The sequence below is a fragment of the Patella vulgata genome, chromosome 4, assembly GCF_932274485.2.
Source record: "Patella vulgata chromosome 4, xgPatVulg1.2, whole genome shotgun sequence".
In the NCBI taxonomy this organism is placed as follows: Eukaryota; Metazoa; Mollusca; class Gastropoda; family Patellidae; genus Patella; species Patella vulgata.
This window is the reverse complement of record NC_065882.2, coordinates 18,298,324-18,325,564: the sequence shown is the minus strand read 5'-3', so window position 1 is coordinate 18,325,564 and position 27,241 is coordinate 18,298,324. Positions and strand designations below refer to the sequence as shown.

The following is a 27,241-nucleotide window of genomic DNA, read 5'->3' as shown; positions in this document are numbered from 1 at the left end:
TGTCTCCCCTTAGTCTTCAGAGGGAAAAATACTACTAAATTGTCTCCCCTTAATCTTCCAGCTAAACTATACTTTAAATATGAACTTTGGTATTTCTTTTACTTTAGAGATAAAGCTTTAACACTGCTGCCATTGAAAACATATGTAAAGCACAATACAGAACAAAAACTACTGTCTTAATCTGATATAATGCTGTCTAATTTTTCTACAATTATATAAGGCTCTTCTATAAAACAATGAACTTGTTATTTTGACTGACAGTCTCTTTTATTTTGTTAATCATTCTAACGGCTCTAGATGAAGTAAAATCCTTTAAATTAAAATAGACCATAAAGTAAAAATTACTGAAGAAACGTATAAATTATCTAATTATGATTAAAACCAAATGACTGAATAATTCCAATGCAATTTCCCCAAATTAGAACAGGAATTATTGTGGCTTTGAAAAAGAGCCCATCAAGTCAGGCATAATACTAATCAATCATAACTAAATTTAAAAAATGTATTAAGGATTGGAAATAATGAACTATTAACAGACAATATGAAAAATTATTTTATGAAATGAATACTCACAGAAGTTATCTATATATAGAAATTATCTATTAATAAATTTGTGTTAAGAATATTTTCCAATATAATTTATAAATAATTCTATGTATCATATATTGCTGTTAGATAATATAAATTAACTAATTTTATCTAGTATTAAGATTCAACGTTATCTGTTTGTTTTTGAGCACCATCAGGGGAGTCGGTTGTCTCTGTACCCGATTTGGTATCCACAGAAATAACTGTTTCAGCTGTTGGAGATTTGGACAGACCTGAAAAATATAATACAATACATTTATTTTAACCCATTACTGATTTTTCTATAAGAACACCCAATAAAAAATGTAGACCACTTTAGTTTATATACAACTTTAGACCATCTTATTGTATATTAAACAGCAGACGACCTTTATTTATATACAACTTTAGACCACCTTACCTTATATACAATAGTGGACATCATTTGTTTATATACAACAGTAGACCACCTTTATTCATATACAACCATAGACCATCTTTGTTTATAATATACAACAGTAGACATCATTTGTTTATATACAACAAAAGACCAGCCTTAGTTTATATACTAGTGTTATAAATAATGTTTTAACATATAATTATTTGACAGCTGCATGTCTACAATATCGAATTTTTCTCTGCTCAGTCTGTCCGAGCTAAGATATGCTCAAATTGATATTCACCATTTAATTGTGAAATGAAATGGGGTTTAACGTCCTACTGTTTTGCTCCGAACTGGGCTAATGAAGACGGGCATACACCATACAGTGTGCTATGAGGGAAATTTTGCCCGGACAGCGGCACTACGGCCTACTCTTATATCGAATTCCAACTGTCAAGGGATCTTTTACGTGCACGCCAATGTGTACACGGGACCTCGGTTTTTCGTCTCATCCGAATGACTAGACAGCTGTCCTTGTCAGGCCCTCCGTCCTGCAACACTGACAAGGGGGAACCACGCCGGAAAATCTGGATGAACTTTCTCGGCCAATGATAATATTTTTAGAGATTCAACTTTTACAATATTGTACCTAGAAAAGGATTCAATATCTCTCAAACGATGATCAGATTACTTAATGCATGACAATTTAACTTTATTCATTTTACTATCGCAATTTATTTTTATAATATAACAATTACAGCAGAGAATAACACAAGCCAACACGTTATTCATACAACTATAACTGCAAAGTGGGTAATGCATTGATTGGAAAATACCACATTCACGTCTGCCTGTATACATACACGTCTGCATACATACTCCATTGTTTAATAAGGTGATGTAATATCCCATTACATGTAGTGTTATATAATATGATGATATTTATCTATAATAGGATTACCGTGGTGATATAGTATACTCTAGAGAATATAGATTCTAACTGATTCATCAAATCAATGTGGTAATGAGAAATCTCTCTATTATTATCACAATATCACAATTATATCATATTTAGTGCTCACACAAATATTCAGATACTTGTATTCAAATAGTTCTTTCAAATCATACATGTCTATAAATTGTATTTTAAATCTATTCAGATACATGTATTCAAAGAGTCTTTCAAAGATATTCAGATACATGTATTCAAATAGTATTTCAAATCTATTCAGATATCTGTATTCAAATATTTTTCAAAGCTATTCAGATACTTGTATTCAAATACTGGCAGTTTGTCAAAGATATTCAGATATGTGTATTCAAATAGTCATTTCAAATCTAATCAGATATGTGTGTTCAAAGAGGTTTTTAAAGCTATTCAGATACTTGTATTCAAATATTTTTTCAAAGCTATTTGGCCTGAATTTGGAGTATTTGCTATTTAATGACAATTAAAAGTAATTTATACTAATAGAATTTGATATACTTTTCTCCTACAGGAAATATTTAATAATATTAATTCAATGAAATAAAGAGAAGAGGGAATTCTATATTCATTTCAAAACTTCCCAATCTAATAATGAAAATGCACAAAAATATTTAATTGGATTGGACATTCAATAATGACTGTGATATTATCTTTGATATTATCTTTGACATTTTTGTTTGTTGGTGGTACTCTGTGTTTTGTTGTCCAGTTATTACTGCACTGTTTGTTAGAAATGGAATGTGCTTTAATATCTCATCATCACAATGAGTAATATATTTTTGATTTCAGTGGTCAACACAATGTGAGGGAGAGAAGTTTGTCTGGACAGTGGTGTTTAAACTTATTTTTCATCAAATTCAAACTGATATGGGTTCTCTTATGTGCTCATCAATGTGTACACGGATGAACCAGTGTTTTTCGTGCCATTTTAACAACTACACACACTTTTTGTGTCAGCTCCGAGAGAACCACACCTGACCTGTGACTACCGGGCTCGAAGGTTCTTCTGAGCCCACCTTCAATGCAAACCCAGGATATTCTGGTTAAGAGGCAATTTCCTTACCACTTAATAATTGCCACCCCTTGTCTGTAAGAATATCTGAATAGTAACAGAATTGTTCAATACAACCATTATTTCTATTTCTGTCATATGATAAAATCTATTCGTTTAATATAACGTGCATTGTGGAGCCACTGTAGCTGACTGAGTATATGGCGCTGGTTTGCTAACCTAGAGGCCACAGGTTCGATCCCGGTGTTGGCTGAAAATTTTTCCGGCATTGGTTTCCTCTTGTCAGTGATACAGGATGTAGGGCCTGGCAAGGAACATCATCTAGATGTCCAAATGGGATGAAAAACCAAGGACAATTTGGTGTGCACGTAAAAGAACCCTTGATAGTTGCAATTCAAAATAAGAATAGGATGTAGCATTGCTGTCCTGGCAAAATTTCCCTCATAACACACTGCATCAAATATGTCCGTCTTCGTTAGCCCAGATGGCTCAGAAAAGTAGGATGCTAAACCCCACTTCATTTATTATAATGCATGTGTATGTAATATTAAAGCCTTACGATGGTGCTCTGTGATTTGTTAATTACCTGTTCTTAGGTCTTTTTATACCATATACTATCCAACTAGTACCCATTTACAGCTGGGTGTGCTACAATATACGGTTAAACTAGTACCCATTAAAGTGTCTTTTACAAGGACATGAACTGACCCCTTGGAATTATCTATGCAACAAAGAGAAGCTCTTTCTAGCCAGCTCCAGGAAGAATCAGTCTCTTGGACTTGGAGAGTCATGAAATATATTTGTAAAGATTTGAATGAAAGGACTGGAGTATAACATCCCATTAAGACAATACTGTTATTTATGTTTCTATAGTCAAGTTTGATAAAGAGGAGAATTTTGCTCAGAAAATAGCGTTTCCACCTAAACAAATTTAAACTATAAAGGGTTCTTTAATGTGTATGCCAATGTGTCCCCATCCAAATGACTAGACACTATTCCGTGGCAGGACCTTCGTCCTACATCACTGACTAATGGAAACAATACTTTCTTCTCAGCATTGTAGCAGAATTTTAGGAGGTTGTAGTAAAAGATTTTGGAGTTAATTACGTCTTACACAGTGCCTCTTTGGTTGGTCAATTTCAAAGTTAAATTTTCCTTCACATCTCCTCGTCATGTTGAAAACATAATACCCTAGATATTCTTTGTGAAGACATCAAAACAAACACTAGCTTCTACCTTTTAAAAGATTTTCTATGGAGCAGGCAAATTAAGCCTAGTCAATGATATCAATCGTTGAATCAAAATATCACGATCAATTTCACAGATTTCTGGTACAAAACGACTGCATTGAAAAACTTTTGCATGACAAGTCATCTGAATATTTCACGTTTACTTTAAGGAATATACAGACATTAATGGACTTAGGATCTAAGTTGGGTTTTCTTGTGGAACTTGTATAGCCATTTGAATCGTATAGTGACACGTATGATAACAGTACTACTAGTCAATAATTTTGAAATTATGTCAAGAAGTGACTGCGTTAATTAATTATTAATAAAAAAAAACTTACTACTGCTACTACTTTCATCCCAAATTTCCAGCAAATATTTTAACACTTCAATATGTTTCTTGAAATCCAATGCAGCTTCATTAGAGGTGATAGGTGAAGGACACAGCAGAACTGGACCAAAACAAATGGCTAAATTATCTAAAGTCATTTTATTTTTATCACTGTGAGCAGCTACCCGTTTTAGATGGTTCAGCACTTTGGTCATAGTTTCCTACAAAACAACAATAAATTAATTTTTTGTGTAGGTAAAAGCAAATAATAAACATATAGAAACTGGATAATTCATTTGTACATGTTGTAAAAAGGGCAGAGTCAGCTCAAAAGTTCACAGCCAAAGTCTGTTTTAGTGAAATGACTACTACTTATTAAAATAGGTTGCCAGACAGTAAGTCATCTCTAAGCAATCTACAGGTAATATAGGAGAGAGAGAGAAAAGGGGTTTTATGTCCACTCAACACAAACTAGGTCATTTCGGGACTAACATACGGTTTATTTTTTTATTTCATTAATTCGCTTGCGCGTAGGGATCTTTAGCAGTGGGAGGAAACCGGAGGAACCAGAGAAAACCCACGAGGTTGGACAGGCGACCCTATTCCTCGTCACGTACGACCGGGGATTCGAAACCACGCCATTTAACTCAATGACAGGCCTTATGATATAGCGCGCACGTGCTAACCATTCGGCCATCCAACCCACCGGTAATATAGGAGCAATCAAAAGTAAAAACTGATGAAGATAACAACTCGACTTCTAGTTCTTCCTAGTGCTAACATTTACTATACAGGACATGTAGGGCTATGTAGGCCTATCTGTAATAATACATTAACATTAACTGTTAGATTTATCAACAACCATTGAAATCCATCAACTACTAATAATCCAAGAATTAGCCTACTTATCAGAAATCTCTTCTGTTGAACCCATTTCTCTCTCTGATCTCAGATGGAAATAAGCCACCTGTTACAGTAACACGCACAAATTCATTATTTGAACCATGGACCTTATAATATATAAGGTCCATGTTTGAACTTAATTCATTATTTTTAGGCCTGTCAGCAATGGAGTTTGGTTCATTTCAAATTCTGCAACGTATTTAATTTGACTCCACACCTCAGCCAAGAATTCATCATTAATGTCTGAATTTGATTAATGCTAAACTTTATATATTCGCATATTATCTTATTTATACAATAAATGACATTTTTCAATTGTCATTTTTCAATTTTCAATCATCATCCCTATCACAACACCTGAGTAATCACACAAACAATAACAAATACCTGGATAAGGTAATAGGATAATTAATGTTTCCATATTAAATTTGATAGCAACATTATTTAAAAAGCAATAAATGTTCACATTGTTATCAGCAAGTTGAGAAATCTAATATAAAAGATAAATAGACCCATTACAACACATTATTAAACACTTATATCGAACATCTGCTGTTTTGGAAAATCAATTTATCAGAAAATAAGAGTTTGCTTTAAGTCATATACATGTACATGTAGTCTGTTACGCCTAGCTCACACCGCAGATTTTCTCGTTAATTATTAGCAATTTTAATAGCCCCCACTACTAGAAAAAGAAGGAGTTGCCAGGCAAGATACGCCCACATGTTGCAAGAGATGGATAGAGAACAAGAAAAACCAAAAAAACAACACAATTTTTCGTACAATTAGGGGTCATAATCCAATAAGTTATGGTCTGAAATGCGCAAATATCAAAAGGGACTGAGATTTTGGGGATATAAAGATACATTTTAAGTTTCATCAAAATCGGACAAAAACTGTGACCTCTAGAGGGTCCACAACCTTCATATTACATACTTTTACACTATTTACGTATAAGGAATGGTCATTTTGTCTGGCAGTTTGGGTCAGATTTTTACGAAATTCGAACTCGTCCTTCATTGATGTGGAAAAGTGATATATTTAAGCGTTTTTTAAGATTGAATACAAATTGTGACTTCTAGCGGGTTCACAAGCTAAAAATAGTACACAATTTGCATACAAATAGTGGCCAATCACAAGGAGCAGCCATTCTGTCGGGCAGTTACGGTCCGATTTTCACGCAATTCCTACTCAACCGTCATTAGGGTGTAACGGTGATACATAGAAACGTTTTTTTAAAAATCGGATAAAAATTGTGACCTCTAGAGGGTTCACAAGCTAAAAACGTGATTTTTCGTATAATCAAGGGCCATAATTCAGGAAGTTACAATTCGATATGTGCGAATATCAAAAGGAACCATGATCTTTGGGTTATAAACATGTATTTCATGTTTCATCAAAATTGGATCAAAATTGTGACCTCTAGAGGATCCACAACCCTGGTATACCATATTTTTACACTATACATTTTGCCCGGTAGTTTTGGTTCGATTTTCACAAAATTGAAGCTCAACCGACATTACAGTGTAACGGTGATATATTCAAACGTTTTTTTAAATTGGATAATAACTGTGACATCCAGCGGGACCACACGCTAAAAACGTGACTTTTTGTACAATCATGGGCCATAATTCAGGATGTTACGATCCGATATGCATGAATATTGAAACGAACCAAGAGTGACCACAAGCTAAGAACGTGACTTTTTTTACTATCAGGGGCCATAATTCAGGAAGTTACGATCCAATATGCGCGAATATATCAAAACGAACCAAGAGTGGCCACAAGCTAAAAAAGTGATCTTTCGTTCAATCGGGGGCCATAATCCATTAAGTAATGGATTGATACATACAAATATTGAAACGAACCAATATCTTTGGGATATAAACCAATATTTCAAGTTTCGTCAAAATCGGATAAAAATTGTGACCTGTGTAGTATCCACAAACAAACTGTGGACGGACGGACAGTGGTGACGACAATATACGTCCACATGATAATGTGGGCATATAAAACTGACCTATGTGAAGATCATTGCGAAGGAAACAGATATAGAGTTATCGTTGCAGCAATGAGTTACCTAAGAAAGAATGATGTTCAGGGACAAAGAATAGTTTGTCACTCTGAAATTGTATATCAACCACTGTGTATGCAGCAGCAAACAATCAGAGCCATGATAATGTATGTATTCAATAGTAAATTTCAAAATTTGAGTGATTTTGAGGCATTATTCATCAGAATATATTTTCAGAATGCAGTCTTTTCACTGGCTAAGAACCAAAATGTGCAGTAGAATGTTAACACTCAACCAATGAAAACACTGCATCCTTCTTAAAATATTCTGATTTAAAGTTTCATGAATAAAGTCATTGTACATGTAATTAAGATGGTGATAATAAATATTTTCACTATTGAATACAAAACAAATAACCATAAATTCCTTGTGCTGATGAAAAAAGTCCAAAATGTTCTCTATACATGTATAAGAGGAGCTGTGGTGGCTCAGTGAGTAAGACATTGGCTTGCTAAACTGGAGGTCCCATGTTTGATCCTGGTCTTGGTTGAGAAAGGTCATTGGGATTTTCCAGGGAGGCCCCCCACCTTATCAGTGATACAGGACAGACGGCCTAGCAAGGGATAATGCATAGTTGTTTGAATAGGACAAAAAACGAGGTCCCATGTACTCATTGGCGTGCAAACATTCGGCAGTTGCAATTTGCGGTAGCAAGGCTGTTTGGACAATTTTTCCCTCGTAGCACACTGTATGGCATATGAGCGTCTTCATTAGCCCAGTCGAAGCAGAAAAGTAGGATGTCAAACCCAATTTCATATCATTTCTTTTTTCTATATAAATTATTTATATCTCCAAGAGTTTTGTTTAGCTTGTCGCTAGAGATTATGTTTTTTGAATTTACAATATTATATGCAACAGAAAAAAAAATTCTACTGCATAAATACATGTATAAAGACCTCTATTACACTCATTATTATAGTGGTTTAATTATTCACAATAAAATCAGCATAAATACACTGCTTGAACCATAGAAAATACCAGGTTGCATTAATAAAACAGCTGGTACTGCATCATATTAAACTATATGTAGTTGAACTTACATTCTTATTGTTTGTGGGGGGGGTTGGATGGCTGAATGGTTAGCGTGCGCGCGCTGTATCATAAAGTCTGTCATTGAGTCGACTGGCGTGGTTTCGTCTAGTTATTCTAGTCTACATAACTCCATTTGATTTGGTGCAATGTGTCTAGCCTCGTTCCTCGAGTCTCTCAATACAACTGGGGCTGAAGCGCATTATGGTACACGATTCGTGTACCAATGTTAAAAAAATTATTTTATCTTAAATATCGGATATCAGAAGCTCATCTTTTCCCGGTAAGTTTACATCATCAATGTTGATTTAAATTGACCAATAATTCGTGTTTTCGATGTCGAAGATTTTGGAGGATTTTGAGTTACGGACTTAGTTCCTTTAAATCAAAGCAGAATAATATCAGAACAAGAGTGTTGTCCAAAATCAGTACCGACTTCAAAAAATAAGAACTGGACCTGACGAAAATCATGTCTGAGTAATATCCTCTTAATCTTAGCTCTACTCTAGCATGGAAATTCAAAATTTTCTAAACGGAAAAATAACTAACTAAAATGGGGTTTGCCGTCCTATTGTTCTGCACTGACTAGGATAATAAAGACTGACATATGCCATACACTGTGCTATGAGGGTAATTTTCCCCAGACAGCAGAACAATCTCATATCAAATTCAACGGTCAAGGGTTCTTTTATGTGTACACCAATGTATACACCGGACCTCGATTTTTTATCTCATCCGAACAACTATAGGTTTCCCTTGCTAGACATGCACCACAACAAAAAATCCTGATGAAATTCTCGGCCAACTCTGGGATCGAACACGAGACCTCCAGGATAGCGAGCCAACATCTTACTCGCTGAGCCACCATGGCTCCTATACTAAAGGGCTAAATGTGATTAATAGTATGATGTCATGCTGTGTGCATTACTAAGCATAAGCCATAAAGTGAACCGTATTTATATAAGCAGCGTAAGTTTTAACTCTGATGATCCATGTATTCATGCTTAGACATTAAAATACAACCTACATTTACCTGATTGGCTTGAGGAAGGCACTCGAGCACACTGAGCATGAGCGTTGCACTACCCTCGGGATCACCAGGCAGACGCACACTTAGTGCATCTAGTAGCATTTGATAGAGGGCGTTGGTAAACAATGGTTCAGGAAGCTCTCGTAAATAATCTTTCAGAACACCTGCAAAATAAAGAATTAAAGAATCGATTAAAGATTATCACAAGATTTTCCAGAACAAGTTTTGTAGTCGTGTCAACTCCTAGACATTTTATGCTGCATCGCTGTATTTGTGATGTTTATGAAAATAACGTCAATATTGTTAGCAAGTAATGTGATTTAATGTATTTTCAAGTTGAAGTAGGTATCTCGAAAATATGACTGGTAACAATTAAGCTTCCAGAGTTATTTTGAAGAAGGAATCTCGAAAATATGCATTTATTCAAGTGGAGAAAACATGGACGTAAATAATAAACACTGAGTAAAATATTGTTGTACAATCACAATGGAATTTAGTTTAAAGGTGCCTTATGTAAGAGCTAAATCTGTCTCTAGGTCTTTCTTTTGGCTTCCAATTAATCAAATGTTACATAAATCATTATTTAGACATTCATTCACAAGGCAAGCCAAAAAATCAACTATCTAGACCACTGAATGGTCAAGATTTAAATGGATTTGAATTTAAAAATTTGACGATAAAATGGATAATTGAGGCTAAGTCTTGGTTGTCAAGTACCATTGCTACGATAATAAACAATGTACACTACATGTACATGTTCAAGCAGTCATAGCTTCGCCCAGAATAAAGTAATTTGAATGAAATTTTCAATATACATATATACAATTTTCATTATCTAGTTTTGAACTATTATAGCAAGAACGGTCATCCCTTTAATCCAAATCCAAATCTTACATACATGTAATGTATCTTTATAAGAAGAGAGAGAGAGAGAGAGAGAGAGAGAGAGAGAGAGAGAGGGGTTTAAGGTCCACTGACACAAACTATGTCATTTCGGGACTAACATATGGTTCAATTTTATTTCAATACTGTGCTTGCCCGTAGGGATCTTTAGCAGTGGGAGGAAACCGGAGAACCCGGAGAAAACCCACGAGGTTGGACAGGCGACCCTTCTCCTTGTCGCATACAACCGGGGATTCGAAACCCCGCCAGCTAACTCTATGACAGACTTTATGATACAGTGCGCACATGCTACAAGTTCGGCCATCCCCCCCCCCCCCCGGTAGGTATGGCACTGGCTCACTAACCAGATGGTCTTGGATTTGATGGATGGTGATGACGGATACTCAGGATTTTCCAATCTGGTTGACCCTTGTCAGTGGTGCCGGACAGAGAACCTATAGCAAGGAACAGGAACTAGTTTGAATGGGTGGAAGGAAAACCACCATAGTCCTGTGTAAAAGAACCTGTCGCGGTTGGAACTCCATATAACAGTAGGCAGAAACGCAGCTGTCCTGGCTTACTGCATGATTTCGTATTATCTTCAATAAACAAAACTGGGATCAAACCAGCAATCACCTCATTATTGAGCCAGTGCCATTCTCCCTGAACCACTGTGGCCCCCATGGGAGTTACGAGCACAAAGGGTTAATGAACCTGTACTGATATATATCCATTGTATTGTTGTTATGTAAATGTATGATATACATGTATGAGTGAGTGGTTAAGCAGACAAGAATGTATAAATCAATACTCTATGCAGAAGGCAACTAGCAGAACAGGAATGTCAAAAATTTAATCATTTTACAATTATCAATGAAGCAGAGAGGATGTCTTTCATGAATCAATATTAAAACTATATATCATTTCCTTTAACTTCATCATCCATGATTTATTTACAAATTACTGCGGAATAGTCAAAAATCAATACAGAAGGTAAAAGTCAACTCCTTCGTGAGAAATTTGCCATAAATTACAGAATTATTTCTTATCATTGAAGCATGATATCTTGAAATATTACGTTACAGTATCCACTAGGGTCCTTCCCAAACATCCATTTTGAATTATAATAATTGATTAAATGCAGGTTTTAGATCAACATTTTTGATACAGTAATTAAGTGTGTTATCGTTTAATCTCTTGTTTCCAATGAAATCAGTTATATATTAATAAAATTTTTGACACTTTTATCATTAATTCTTTGATTTAACTGGGTTGATTGATTGATGTGTTACAGAGTTTAATATATTTTTTAGAGCTAATTACCATAAATTTCATATCTCTAGATATGTTTAAATCCTGATAATTTGGGAGCTTTTTGAAATATTTTAAAACAATTATATATTTTTTGGCATTTTGGCATCAGTCGTTTATGAGAAGATTTTTGCCTACATGTAACATCAGCGATACAGTTTACTTATATTTTGAATTCCAACTGCCAAGATTTCTTTTACATTTACATGCACGGCAAAGCGTAGACCTACACAGGACCTTGGTTTTAAATCCTATCCAAACAACAAGGCAATTTTCCTTGACCAATATCGAGATTGAACCCAGGACCACCTGGTTGGTTATTGTCTTATATAGGGATTGTAGCTACCTTAAGGTTATTTGGAGACTAATTATTCTATGCAATTGGTTATTCTATCATATATCATGCTGGTATAAAGATAGGTTGCCAGGTAAGGAACCATATTACCAACTAAAATGCAAATTAGAGAATATAATATATACTGTCATACACATACCTGTAATAACATGGATGTCTGAAATATTTTCAGCTGATAAATCCACACCCTCTGCATTTTTTTCGAAAGCCTCCCTCAACATGGCTTTCCGTCTGGCTGATCCACATAAACGATAAATACCTATTGTTTCCAATCCCCGTCGTTCAACCTCATCAATACATTTCCGCACAAGAATTGGAACACACGGTGCACATAATCCAGTACTCTCACGTTTTATCACGGTTTCAAGTTCCACGCCAAATAAACCATTTTTCCGAACAGACGGTAGTCTTTGTAAAGATATAGCAGGTTCTTTATATAACAGAGTTAGAAAGAGAATACCTTTGGGTTCCATCTTTATTGCCACAAATTTTTTCTGCCCACTTTGTACGTATCCGGGCAGAAGAACGGAGCCGTGAAAACACAGACGATGTTTATAATTAGGATCCCAATGGTAGATCAGAAAAGAAACTTCCTTGGAGTCTTCCAAATCCACGTCAAAAGCCTCGTCCCAATCAAAGTTGATAGCACCAGTGCGAATCATAGTCCGAGCTTTATTTACAGAATCTACAGCCACGACACAGTATAGATCACGTAATGTGGTTTTTGAAGATTTTAACCCCTGACCCGACATAATATGAATCATGAGCAGCCCGTCTAATCCAGATATTCGACTTATTTCCACACGTTTTCTTATATCTGCCTTGTACGGCTCAAACTCGCTATAAGGTATATGCAGAGGTTTTTTGGTGAATTGTAAATCTTTAAAACGCGATGGACGTATGACACTGGTGTCAACACTTTTAGAACGTTCACTAAAACTAGCTTGTGAGGTAGAAAGCGGCAGACCCCCGCTTAATATTCCGCTACGAGAGAGGGGTAAGACGTTTGCGTATCGTGGCTCCCCACTGTCTGTTGAATCATCCATTTGATATGTTCTATAAACCAGCGGGGAATCCTGACTGGTTTTGCGTTGTAATCGAGGATGTATACCCGGAGTTTGAGTGGAGGCAGCCCTTCGTGATGGACCAGGTGACCCTCGACCAGAGGTTAAAGGTCGTTGTAAATGATCATCTGATAAATTTGCTTCAGGACGAGGCAAAGACATGACTGATGTTCCTGAAAAGATATAAATAATATATTAGGATGTAAAAAATTTGTTAAATAATTAATCTTGAATTGGACTGTTGTGTTCCAGTGTCATAACCAGAGCCAAACGGTCTGCCAGTGGCATACACAACTCCTGTGCTTCTTGTCCCAAGGCAACTAGACGCATTTCCTTGGCAGGTAATCTTTCCTGTACCACTGAAAACAGGAGATTCCTGAATTAAGCTTTCTCAGCCAACACTCTATAAAAATCAGAACCTCTTTGTCAGTGAGCCACGCTAATTAGTGCTTGGTTTTGCCACTGCAGTCACAAAACGATACATATTACGATTCATGTGCTACGATACGATTCATATCAAGATTTATAACCAGGTCAATATTTACCAAGAAAACAACAGGATAAACGAATAATTGATATTTTTAGTCCTGTCGATGTTGAAAAAATCAAACTTGTCTAATATCACAATATTGATGTGGATCAAAATAAGGACCAAAACAATTTAAGAGTGTTTGTGTACCTGTGGATAATGTTTGATACAGATAATTAAGAGTGATGGGTTACTTACTGAAGGGACAAAAAAACATAAAAAAGAATCACAATACAACAATTCAGTACGTGAATCATGAAAAGGTGAATTGCAATACATTGATTTAATGATATATCGTGCCAGCATAGTAATGGTACCATTTCATTTCATTACATAGAAGCATATTAGTGGTACATATACATGTAGCTTTAATCATAATTTAGGAAATGGAATATTTTTGTTTAGTGCTATACATGCATTTTACTGTAAACTGATAAATGAATAGATCTGGTAAATTTATTGATTTCTGAAAAGTTCAGCAGTTGAACAAAGTCTATTACAATTCAAATCATCATATCAAATCAAATAAGAGTTTAACGTCCTACTGTTCTGGACCAACTGGGTTAATAAAAACAGGCATACGGCATACAGTGTGCTATGGTGATGGGGGAAATTTTACCTGGACAGAGGCACTACGACCAACTGTCACAGGTTATTCACGCCAATGTGTACATGGTACACCTCGGTTTTCCATCCCATCTGAACGACTATACGTTGTCCCTTGTCAGGTCTTCTGTCATGCACCACTGACAAAGGGGAAACACACTGAAAAACCCTGATCAACTTTATTGATCAACACTGGGATCCAATATGGGACCTCCAGATTAGCAAGCCAAAGTCTTAATCACTGCGCCACATAGGCTCTCTGATCATAGCAAGTAATGACAATATTGTTGTACGTATATGTCCATTATTTATTATGAAACTACATGTATCCTGTATTTATACAATACTGGCATATATATATGTTAGCTAAAACCTTAAAGATGTACATGTACTCCCTCAAGCTTAATTGGGTCATCTGTTCGACCCCCAAAACTTATTTCTATCTGAAAATATATTTCTAATGATCAGGAAAATTATCATAGAGTGTTAACCACAGAGTTGGTTTTGCTATCTTGGCCTACGCATTACTTAAATGTTACTCTACATGTATGTAACACCGGTTACTACAGGTAACCCCAAGGTTGTAATACATAATTTTCACTACATTAAAATTTCTAAACCGTCAAAAATGTTTCCCTTGAAATATATCAAAAGATGCATTTATTTCTTTGGTTTAAATGTATTTAGAATTGCAACAATCAATGAAATATAATTCCCCCACCTAAATCTTATATTTAATGTCTTTATAGACCTTAATGTCTTCTATAACACATGTCAGTAATTCTAGTAATGTATGAACTTTAATAATAAAGAATTATGGCACACAATATTTTGAAAAGGAATCCAATAATGGCATTGATGTACATGTACTCTATGTACTTATTATTCCCCAGTCTAAATCCTCTTATATACATAATGTCTTTATTGACCTTAATGTCCTCTATAAAATTGACTTTCACTAAGTCAATGGTTCCCGTAAGTTTAATAAGGAACAAATGAAATGGGTTTAACATCCTATTTTTTTGCACCTACCGGGCTAATGAAGATGGGCATACGCCGCGTATTGTGCTATGAGGAAATTTTGCAATTGAATTCCAACTATCAAGTGTTCGTTTATGTGCACAGGATCCTGCCAGGTCCTTCGTCCTGCATTGCTGAAAATGCGGAACCACACATTAAAAATCATGATGAACTTCGTGGTCAACACTAGGAAGGAACAAAAACTCCAGGTTAGCAAGCCAGTGCCTTACTCACTGAACCACTGTGGCTCTTGAAGTGTAATTTGTACTTACACACATGTACATACATGTATGTTATTTAATTATTAACTTGTCGTGGTACATGTAAGGCTATTCTAGGACTATACTTGTAACTAGTACCAGTAAGATTAATAAGGACTTATATATGGTACTACTGTATAGTAGTACTAGTAAACTAGTACAGATAACTTTAATAAGAATGGTACTATAGTAGTAACTAGTAAATTTAATAAGGACTAAGTACTATAATATTAACCAGTAACTTTAATAAGTACTATAGTATTAACTAGTAACTTTAATAAGGACTATAGTATTAACTAGTAACTTTAATAAGGACTTTTTACTATAGTATTAACTAGTAACTTTAATAAGGACTCATAGTATTAACTAGTAACTTAATAAAGACTTATTAATATAGTATTAACTAGTAACTTTAATAAGGACTTATATCACTATAGTAGAAACTAGTAGGGCTAACAATACTCAACTATGAACTAACCACAAATCACCAATATGGGAACATTTTGCATTAAAAATGCCAGATGGAATACCTGTGGCTAATAATTTGACGTGGCACAAATTAATTAAATCATGTACTTGTTTTGGTTTTTTTAATGTAAATTTGGAAAGAAAAAATACAGCGATATGTATCATATGGTGAGGTCCATACCGTGATACGTATCATATTGTCAGGCTAGCGTATTGTTGCAGCCCTAGTAACTAGTAAGTTCAATAAGGATTAATAATAGTACCGTAATAATAATAATTGTAATTTAATTAGCAAGTGGCCTTCCAGGCTGGGTAGAAAACTATGTTAGACCACCGACAGACCCACTGTGAGCCTTTATATCCAAAGACTTTTTAGACAATTGATGCAACCACGGGTTATTGTCCTCCATCAACTTCTCCATGTACCTGTATCATATAATATCCGTCAAAAAAAAAAGCTTTGGTGGGAAAAATCAGACATTTGCCATTAAATTAAAATTTATTCCAGGTTGATGGACAGGTATTAGATTCATCATATAAAAATCTATTCAATATTGATTTCTGTAATAAATTTATTATGTCACAGTGACTTAGCTCACATATATGCATTATCACTTTCATCTAGAAAATACAAATCTTTATAAAACAAATAAACACAGACTCCTCCGTCTTTCAACTATATATATACTTATTGCAGCCTACGGGCATTACACTGGCATGAACATATATATCATGTCTTTTGTACATTCCTGGCATATTTTAATATGATCGCATCTGTATCATAATAATACTTTCTAATTCTACACTTATTTAATATAAAACTATCTGATTTCATTGTATAGTCAAATAACAAAATCACAATTGTTCCCCTTTAATTAAACAAAAAAAATAAAGTTTGAAATCAACACCTTTAAAAGATGTAATGTCATTGCACAATTGTGATGACTCATTTACCTATTTAAAGAACCGGGACCTCATGTCTGTATTCTCATTCATCCAGTACATTTTTGTAACTGAATTAGCTTGATTATCTAGTTTAGTCTCTGACGTCAAGATCTGTTTAGTAATAATTTATAGGTAAATCAATGATTCCATAGCAACCTAGTAGAAGTCTTGTACAACTAATAAAATTTTCTACATTAGATAGATTATCAAGATAATGCCAAATGCTTAAACACTGTTAACTGATGTCCGAATTTGTCTGTACACCGAACCGGTAGTCGGATTCTCAGCGGCATGTCAAGATTTAATACGATAGAAAAATACGCTGATCTCCATTGAGAACTATAAATTATTAAATTCCGTTTGATGAAAGTATTATTGGTCGCTCATGCTGTGAATTCTGATTACAATCAATAGAAACATAAAACTCAATTTAACTGTATGTGGGTGATTTGTTCTAACAAAACAAATCTTCAATCACTGACTCATAATCCAAGAGTTACAATTTATACAAATAGTCATTTTTTGTATTCAGGTACTGTATTTGATACAGTGCTGGAATTACATACAGTATAGGCTTGACAGTCTTAGAATATTAGATGGGAAGAGTGCTCTAGGTCTTTGAGTCTGTTCAAAATTTTTCCCATCCAGCAATTAGAAGGAGTGACGATGTAGTTAAAACGACATAGATGTACTATGAACGGAATTGATGTACAACAGAATTGTTGTACTTCGATCCTACTAGAGACGTTTTACGACATGGCACGGTCGAGAAACAATTTAGCAGTAGTTAGAAAATTATTTTTTTTGTGTCCTTATAGGCCTCAAGATTTTTGTTATAGAGGACTTTAATGGCCTTGAGCTACATGTATTCCACCATTCCTTTTTCTTGTTCAGGGGTGAGATGCGTGTGAGTCTTTGACGTCTTGGTTTTCCTCAAGGACTTCTGCTGCTCTCCATCATATACTGAGGCAGAAGAGTGTGGAGATCTTGAGGGTCCGGGGACAGGCTCAGCAACTTGGGCCTGATCTTGCTAGCCTTCAGAGCAGCTCTAGATTGGGGATCTTTGGGTAGTACTAGTGGCGGCTTTCCCCCAGGCAGTTCTTCTGGAACTTCTCTTTGGAGGCATGATGAAACACACAAAGGAATTGTAGTACTATATATTTAAATGTGTTTATCTGCGCAGCTTGAAGCATTGAAAGGAAATGAGGAAAGGTACACCCAATAGGAGATGATGATGAGTTGGACTGTCCCTGAACGGGGTGGTCGGGTTACAAACTAGTTAGAACTAGATAAATACAGTTGTGGATGTACATCTATTGGGAACGAGGTAGAACTAGTTACCAACAGGATCTGAACTTGAAATGATCTGACTGTGGACAGGGTACAGACGAGATTGACGTATCGAGGACTGTTTGTGAACGAACTAGAATCGTATTTTAGACATTATTTACATTCTACTCCTACCACAATCTATTTTACGATTTTCAAGCATGGGGTAGGGTGTTTTTTAGAACTTGTTTGGTGTGATGGGGGCTTTAGAGAGAGAGAGAGAGAGATAGGGTTTAACGTCCACTTGACACAAACTAGGTCATTTCGAGAATAACATACATGTATGGTTCAATTTTATTTCAATAATTCGGTTGCGCATAGGTTTTTTTTTAGCAGTGGGAGGAAACCGGAGGAACTGGAGACAATCCACAAGGTTGGGGAATTGTGAGGGGCCTCATAAGTGAAATAGCCTAGGGTCACTCTTCATCTAAATCCGGTTCTAATTTGCGGCATATATATTCGACTCCTTACCAAATAATCACTACATATACTAACAGATCTAAATCAATTAATGTCTTAATTTTCTGCACCAACCAATCAAATGTTCTTTTACGTGAAGGCCAACAAGTATACCTCAGATTTTTCGTAAAATCCGAACGACTAGACCCAACATCCTGCACAATTGACTTGGGAAAACCAGATGGGAAAATACTGTACAAGTGTATTCTTGTGTATCTTATTGAGTGTTTGTGACTGAATAAATGAAAACAGCCTAAACAGGAATCTTGTTAATAGTTGGTATTTCTACATTCTTTGGTTAGCAAATAATCAACATAAATTACAGCAGACAATTAATGTAACAAATATTAGATAAGATCCAATATGGATATTGGAATTGACATAAATGTGTCTCCAAATATCCAAATACAGGTAAATCAAGTCTGTCCTTAGAGATGTGATCTGAAGTTGATCTAATTATGACAGGTTTGTAGAATAAAGGTACTTCCTGACTAACTCATTTGAGTCTATATATCCCATGCGTTACCTATGGTATTAATCCCATAATTTATTGTGTCTATAAACAATATACTATGGTAACCAAAATGCTAGTTGATGTTAACTACAATTTATAAGATCAATTGAAAGTGTAAAACAAAGAATAATGGAGACAGGCGATAAGGAAATATAAGACAATATGAAATATATATAAATGGGGGGTATTTAAGGTGGAGTAAGATCCATTAAAATATAGCTTAATGAATTAAGTAATACTGTGTGGATAGTCCATATGCTGATTACACTATTATGCCTGATTACACTATTTTGCCTATACCGTTTTATTAGGACTTGGTTTTATTTTTTTAGCATGACATATTAATCAATTACTAAGGGGTCGAAATTCACCCTACTCTACAATACCATGGAAAAACCCATACTCAACGAAGTGTTTCGTTTGATTAGACCTAATCCCACTCAAACACTGCAGTAATGAAAGCAAATTTCTGTTCCAAATTATGACTGGTCAATTGTCTGATTAACAACCAACACCTAATTAAACAGGTATGTTTACATAACATTACGTCATGATTCGCGAAATTTATTATGCCAAATTAACCAGTGCATAGCAGAATATTGCAGAAAAACTAATTATGTGACAAACAAGACTATCAAAACAGCTACTATGTAAACAATACTGCTTGGAGACGAACAATAATTTCGCCAGTTTTAATACCTTAAATCACTGTCCAAAGTTTTAAGCAAGACCCCAGATTAAACGAAGGGCTGTCATGTTGCTGTACTTGGGATAGATTTGATTGAACGAGAAAAATAGACACACTCCCTCAAAAGCTCATGTATCAGAAGTCAATCCAGCAATGGCCTGAGAGGGATTTCTCGGCCATTGCTTCAGGGATATGGGAAAACACCAAAGTCCTGGACACATACTAGCGTGAACGTACAAGATCCTTTGACAGTTGGGATTCGATATACATGTAAGAGTAGGCCGTAGCTCAGCTGTCCGGACAAAATAGACACACTCCCTCAAAAGCTCATGTATCAGAAGTCAATCCAGCAATGGCCAGAGAGGGATTTCTCGGCCATTGCTTCAGGGATATGGGAAATCACCAAAGTCCTGGACACATACTAGCGTGAATGTACAAGATCCTTTGACAGTTGGGAATCGATATACATGTAAGAGTACATGTAGGCCCTAGCTCTACTGTCCGGACAAAATTTCCCTTATACATGTAGCACACTGCATGTCTGTCATCATTACGATAGCCCAATCGGAGCAGAACATAGGAATATTAAATCCCATTTCATTTCATTTCATATTAACTTCATACATGTACTAGAGACAGAAATCTATACAAAGAGACCATGAGAATGAATTCCAAAACATTTCTCCATACATCAATAGCAAACGCCAACCTGATACCTGTTTCTAATTTAGAACGTCTCTAGAGGAAATAGCCTGCAAATCTGATGCATTGACCGGTTAATATACTATTAAATCACAATTCAAGAAATGAGCCTAGATTCGAAATCAAATCAAGCAAAATGGCTTAAGAATTCTGGATATGATTACTTGAAACAATTGCTGTACATGACTGACGACTACTAAAACCCATCATAATTGAATAGCTTTACTTCGTCACAAGCGAATCTACGTCTCTTTGTACGTGCTGTGAAATATATTGGCTTGACTAGCAGACGTATTGATTTATAAGTTGAAGCAAGGCGCGTTGAAATTGCTAGACTGTCAAGAAAATGACCAAATCCTATCTGCTAACAGCAATGCACATGTAGCACCTTGCTGCACAAATTCCGGATGAGACTGTAAGTCTATTAATCTCCTTTTCTCTCTCAAGAGACTTACGATTCTACTTCAGTCATTCAATAAACCAACAAAGTTCACACATTTATCTTTACGTATTGTAAATATTATATAGCCAAAGCTTATCTTTAGAACTCAAATGTTATAAATGTAAACGTTAAAAATTACCTATTAAGAAAATATTTCCTGAAACTGACAAGGACTTCTGGTGATCTAATTCTGGTTTCTGTTAACCCCAACTAAATATGTCCCACGTACAAAATTTTCAAACAACATCCCTGATGGAATGGAAAGGGTTTTACATGTACATTTAAAGTCTACTATCTTTTCTGTGGGTTCATGTGCAATTTGTGAGAGAGATAATCTTGCCAGGACAACAGCATTCTTTGAATTCCAACTGCCTAGGATTCTTTTATACAAATGACAATATAACACTTCTACTAGTGGACCTAACTTTTTCACTCTATCTAAACAACTAGGAACTCACTATCAAATAATTCTTACAGAAATTCCAGATTTAAATTAATATCTTTTCAAGAAAAAAAAGTGTGTATGTATTTATTTCTACATTACTGTATATTACTCATAACAAATTAAGGACAATTTTAACGCTCAACAACTGTTTGCAAATACAGGTAGGTAATTTACATACATTAGAATTAAAATATTCAATATCTAATTTTTTTATTTTTATTTTTACATTGACAGATGTACAAGTACATCTACTTGAATAAACTTGAATTAAAATATTTGAGTCATGCAAAGTTGTACACGTACTCAACATTTTGCCATGTGGTTAAATTTTCAAAGAATATGATAATTCTCAGCATTTTAGCAATTCATTAATCCATTTTAAAATGTTTTTACCCAGAACAACTATACAGTATTTAATCTTTAAATATGAATTTTAATTTATAGCATGAAGTATAAATGATGGGTAAATTCTCTAGCTGGTACTAACCAAATATAGCCTTTGGTCAGTGGTCACCTTATTATCAACATTTCTAAACTGATGTGATGTTTTGGACACAATAATTCGGGATGCATATTTGGAAAGGAAATGGAATGAAATGAGGTTTAACGTCCTACTGTTCTGCACCAACTGGGCCCATGAAGATGGGCATACGCCATGCAGTGTGCTATGAGGGAAATTTTGCCTGGACACCGGCGCTATGGCCTAATCTTATTTCAAATTCCAACTGTCAAGGGTTCTTTTACGCTCAATGTGAACACAAGACATTGTTTTGTTTTTTTTGTCCCATCAGATCTCCGTCAAAAACCACTGACAAGGGGGTTCATGCTGGAAAATCATGATGAACTTTCTCAGATCTCTGTTTCAGGAAAGAAAGCTGTGTGACAATTCTTAAAAACTCTGAACCCTCAAATGCCACACTGAAAGCAAAATTGGTTGGGGTCACCATAATTAACTGACTGCATTTACTATTATATGTATATTGTAACATCAGATCTGAAATGCATTCATCAGTATTCAAGAGCCTTTGAGCATTCACAAGGTTTGGGGATCAAGGGCCATAACTCTGCACAACAAAATCAATATGCAACTACATGTACACTCAATAAAGGTCATCCCCTTCTAATAATATATGGTAATACACAAGAAATATCAGGACTAGTATTTTTTATTTACCCTACCTTATCTGAAACAAAGAACTGAATACTAACTCCAATGACAAACCATTATAGATTTAGAGTGAACCATGAAGCTTAATCAATATCAACTCTGTAACTATTATTTATTACAATGTATTTGTCTTATAATCTATTGTACATTTTATCCATTAGATATTACTGTATTGAGGCAGAGAGAGAGAGAGAGAGAGAGAGAGAGAGAGAGGAGGTTAACCTCCACTGGACACAAACTAGGTAATTTTGAGACAAACACATGGTTCAATTTCATTTCAATAATTCACTTGTGCGTAGGGTTTTTTAGCAGTGGGAGAAAACCGGAGAACTCTGAGAAAACCCACGAGGTTGGACAGACAACCCTACTCCTTGTCACGTACAACCAGGGAATTGAAACCCCGCCAGTTGACTCAATGACAGACCTTATGATACAGCGTGCACATGCTAACCATTCAGCCACCCAATTAAGAATTATAAAGTCAGTGTTACTACATAAAGTATACACCTGAGAATTGTATATTTGTCAGTTAGAGAGTATCATTATATAATTAGTGAGACCTAGGATAGGTAGTATAAGGTCCAGGCCCATAACAGGAGAGATGTCCGTCAAATGTCTACTGATACTCTTTATGAACCTTTAGCTTTAGTTTACCGGTATCGTACTACATACCGTACTGTATGTTATTTATATCATATGTTCCTGTAAAGGTGAGATTTGCAGTATGAAGAATATAGAAGTCAAACCATGAGTTGCTTTGTATACAGTCTAATACTCCAACTGTATTATAGGCTGTGTACGTATACATGTACCCTATCATTGGAGAGTACATGTAGATAGCAAAGGTATCTGGTTTAGGTGACCAATGATAAACAATATATATGTACCTTGACAATTGCTTGAGGTATTAATTGTACAAATAGCATGTAACATCATGGAAAAAGAAGGAAGGGTGCAGAAATTGCTTCTACATGTAGTTACTAGATCATACAAGTCCTTTGACATGATTCATTTCTTTTTGGGCCATTAAATTGTATCTTTAAACCACTTTAAGAAATGTTATCTTCATAAATTGACATAAATTTGCTATTTTTAGAGTCACAATAAAATTTAGAACAATATGATAGCCCTACATACATGTACATGTATAGGTTCAATTTAAAATATTCGCATGCAGCAATTCATTCTCAATTGCCCTTAAACTCCCAAATTATACAGTTTAGCTAAAGAAAAGTAACGACTTTTGGTTTTCAACATCCAATATTTTAAAACTAATGGATACACCCAAATGGTTGGTGTTGTAATACATGTACATGTAGGCCTAAATCATTCAATGTTTAATTATCTCTTTATAACAATGCTACATGTAATTATATACATACATGTAACATGTGTGTCTTTTTTATAATGATACATGTACATGTATATAAATCTTTTTGAATTGGTTTAAACACACAGATATAATTTCGAGAAAATGAATGAAATAGAATTTAGGAGTAGAAGGACACATTCAAATTGTGCTCAGAGTAGTAGTATCTGGTGGTTTAAGTTGTGGTGCTCAGAGTATGGTAGACGGTAGTACGTGTACATGTAGGTATAGTGGTTTAAGTTTGGGTGCTCAGAGCTTTCTACTAGTACTAGGTTACATACAGACATACATGTACATAAAAATGTATACACGCCTACATGTAGATGTACATGTCAACATTAATAATTAATTTCGTATTCTGAGCAAACAATGAACATTCCAAGGCCTTTATATATATATATGATTAAATATTGATTAATGAATGAATGCAGGAAATTGTTGTGGAAGTTTACTATTTTAATGTGCATTGGAGCATGGTGAGAGGTGTAAATAATTAGGTACCAGGCATTTTGGTAAATTGCAATAGAAGAATAGAGAATACTTACTGGTCTTATCTCTTGCTGAAAGTTGTCGTTGAAGTTTACTTTGCTCTTGTTGTAGTTCCTGAGATAGAGTAGTAAATTTTTTTAATAAATGGTGCAGCTCCGAGCTGCTACTGGCTGATATATGTGGGACAGAATACACAGGACCATCGTCATCACTTATTGCTCCAGTATAAGCTTCATAGTCTGAGGCAAACCCACGCGGATCAACTTGTCGAGGATGAGAGTAAATGACTTCCGAATCTGAATTATAACACTCTGGCGAACGACTCCTTAATAAACGTCCATACCTAGTTTTGGAATGAATCATATCACGAATTCGTTCTGGGGGTTTCTTTTCTTCGTGATAACCCCTATATGACACATAGTCTTTATGATGTGGATTTGTCATTCCGTATATAGCATCTACATTAACATAAATAGCATGAGGATCTTCCTGCTGCACCATTCGTGGTTGAGAATGAGACACGATGGGTCCCCTCGAAGGAGATTTTAACGGAGGTTTTCGTGCTGTAGTCTCTGGTAATAAATATTTGTAATATTCACGATCACCTGTAAAACTGTATTGTCCCAAAATAGTGGATGATGGGCTGATGTAAGAACCAGGACTATCTATTGATGCTTCCAATGCTGGAGTAGGTTTTTGTCCATGTCTATTAACGGGCAAATCGAGACTCCGAGGCAACGATCCATCACTCGAACCCCCACTATCCATACCCGATTCATCCGGTACAAGCCTTGCTTCTGCTCTTTGGGGTGAAATATAAATACTGGCATAGCGAGAAGAGGTAGGCTTTTCTTGGCAAGCATCTTTTTTAGATACATGTTCACTTTGATGAAACTGATGGGGGACTGGATGAGCATAATGATCAAAGGCATCAGGGCATTTTTCAGTCATTTCTAAAGCAGATGCAGAACTGGAGCGTCCTTTCTTTAACACAACCACAGGTGGGTCCTCTCTTTCCGATAAGGCCAGGGATGGACATGATTTATTTTTATTATTGCAATTTCTTCGAGTTCTTATAGTTAAAACTAATTTTTTAGGAATTGACATTAATATGACAACATCATCTAAGGACATGTGTGTAACAGCCACAGTATTAACTGTCACAATTTCATCACCCACATGAAGTAATCCATTACTTTCTGCTACTGTTCCCATCTGAATACGTGATATAAATACTCCATCCTGTCGATCAAACCCATTTCCCTCGCGTATATAAAATCCGAGAGTTTGACCGGGTCTTTTAATTATTTCAACAGTCTGAACAACGTATGAATCATCTAATACTTCCATACTTTTTATTCCCATTTCAGGAGCTCCATTGGAAGGCCTTGATTTAGCACCGCGGCTACCTGGAATATATTTTCCTTTAGTTGCCTGTGCAACTGTCACTGACGAAGAAATACTCCTAACTGCATGTGGCCTCTTCAATTTAGAATCGTCTGCAATGTGTGTGGAGGAAGATGCAACTTTGTCTGAACGTGTTTTTTCTTCTCGTGTATTTTTATGCCTGTCAGGACTTTGTTCCATCGACTCTTCTTCCCCCTACAATAAATTAAAGAGAGAAACCATCATTGAAAGGCAAAGTTTCAACATGAATCAATTCTACAAGCTTCCATTCAATCGATATCAACACATGGGTCAGGGGTTAAATTATGTACTATTTCTCTCTTTATGACTGAAGAGTTATACAAGGGGCGCTACTATGTTGTTCTTCTCGCACGAGCACCTGCGAGAAAATCTATAATAATTGATATTCTTTGTTAAAGCACGTTACGGTATTTTCTGGGTCAGGTTTTACTATAATTCTTTATATGGATGGTTAAATACTCTCATTAAGTTCTATTTATAACATCCGACATCAGGCGAAAAATCTGTGACAATAGATCACCATTGATTTACTCTATGATATTAATTGATTCCAATTTCATATTCCATTTGCGTGCCGTGAACATGAATATTAACCAATATAAAAATTTAAAAAATGGATAAAAAATGAAAACAGAAAATAATAAAAATGAAGAAAACATACTTTTTTGTCTTTTTTTTTTCTTTTTGTTATGTTATAAATTAATTTTATATTTTCAAAACTTTTTTCTATTTTGTTTTCTTTATAAAATAAGAACTGTTCATATATCATAAATGGCAACAGAAGCGATGTCCACAGAGAGACATAATGCACGCTGTGTGTAGGCAAAGATATGCAAATCAGCTTGTTGGATACGATTTAAAATAACTAAAAGAAAAACATAAAAAAAACACAAACAAATCGCATATTGCCAGGATTGTTGTGCGACGGTCATTGTTGAAAATGGATTCGTCAATCAAATAGACCAAAGGTTGCATGTGTGGAGACTAAAATATCGAACCATACAACCTGTTTCAAAAATGGCATGGATCTAGCATATTATCTATACCGTACAATTTTGTAGCCAAATATAATTAAAACCACAAAGAAAAAAACATAATAAATTCTGTAGACCTTAAAACCCCAGTCTTACTTTTTTCGGCAGTTATCAATAACTGTTGTGTGTTTTTTCCAAAGGTATATAACCTGTTTAGACGAGACTCAGTCTAATTTATTACTAACATCG

General features: G+C 35.2%; 1 protein-coding gene across 1 annotated transcript; it reads right to left on the bottom strand.

Moving 5' to 3' along the window:
- LOC126817219 (uncharacterized) lies at nucleotides 1–27,241 on the bottom strand. The gene is made up of 6 exons (XM_050544029.2): nucleotides 27,149–27,241; nucleotides 24,647–26,192; nucleotides 12,233–13,330; nucleotides 9,549–9,709; nucleotides 4,520–4,730; nucleotides 1–821 (listed from the first exon to the last, which is right to left on the bottom strand). The coding sequence occupies exons 2-6, from the start codon at nucleotides 26,175–26,177 to the stop codon at nucleotides 706–708; spliced, it is 3,117 nt and encodes a 1,038-aa protein (XP_050399986.2). The 5' UTR covers nucleotides 26,178–26,192; nucleotides 27,149–27,241; the 3' UTR covers nucleotides 1–705.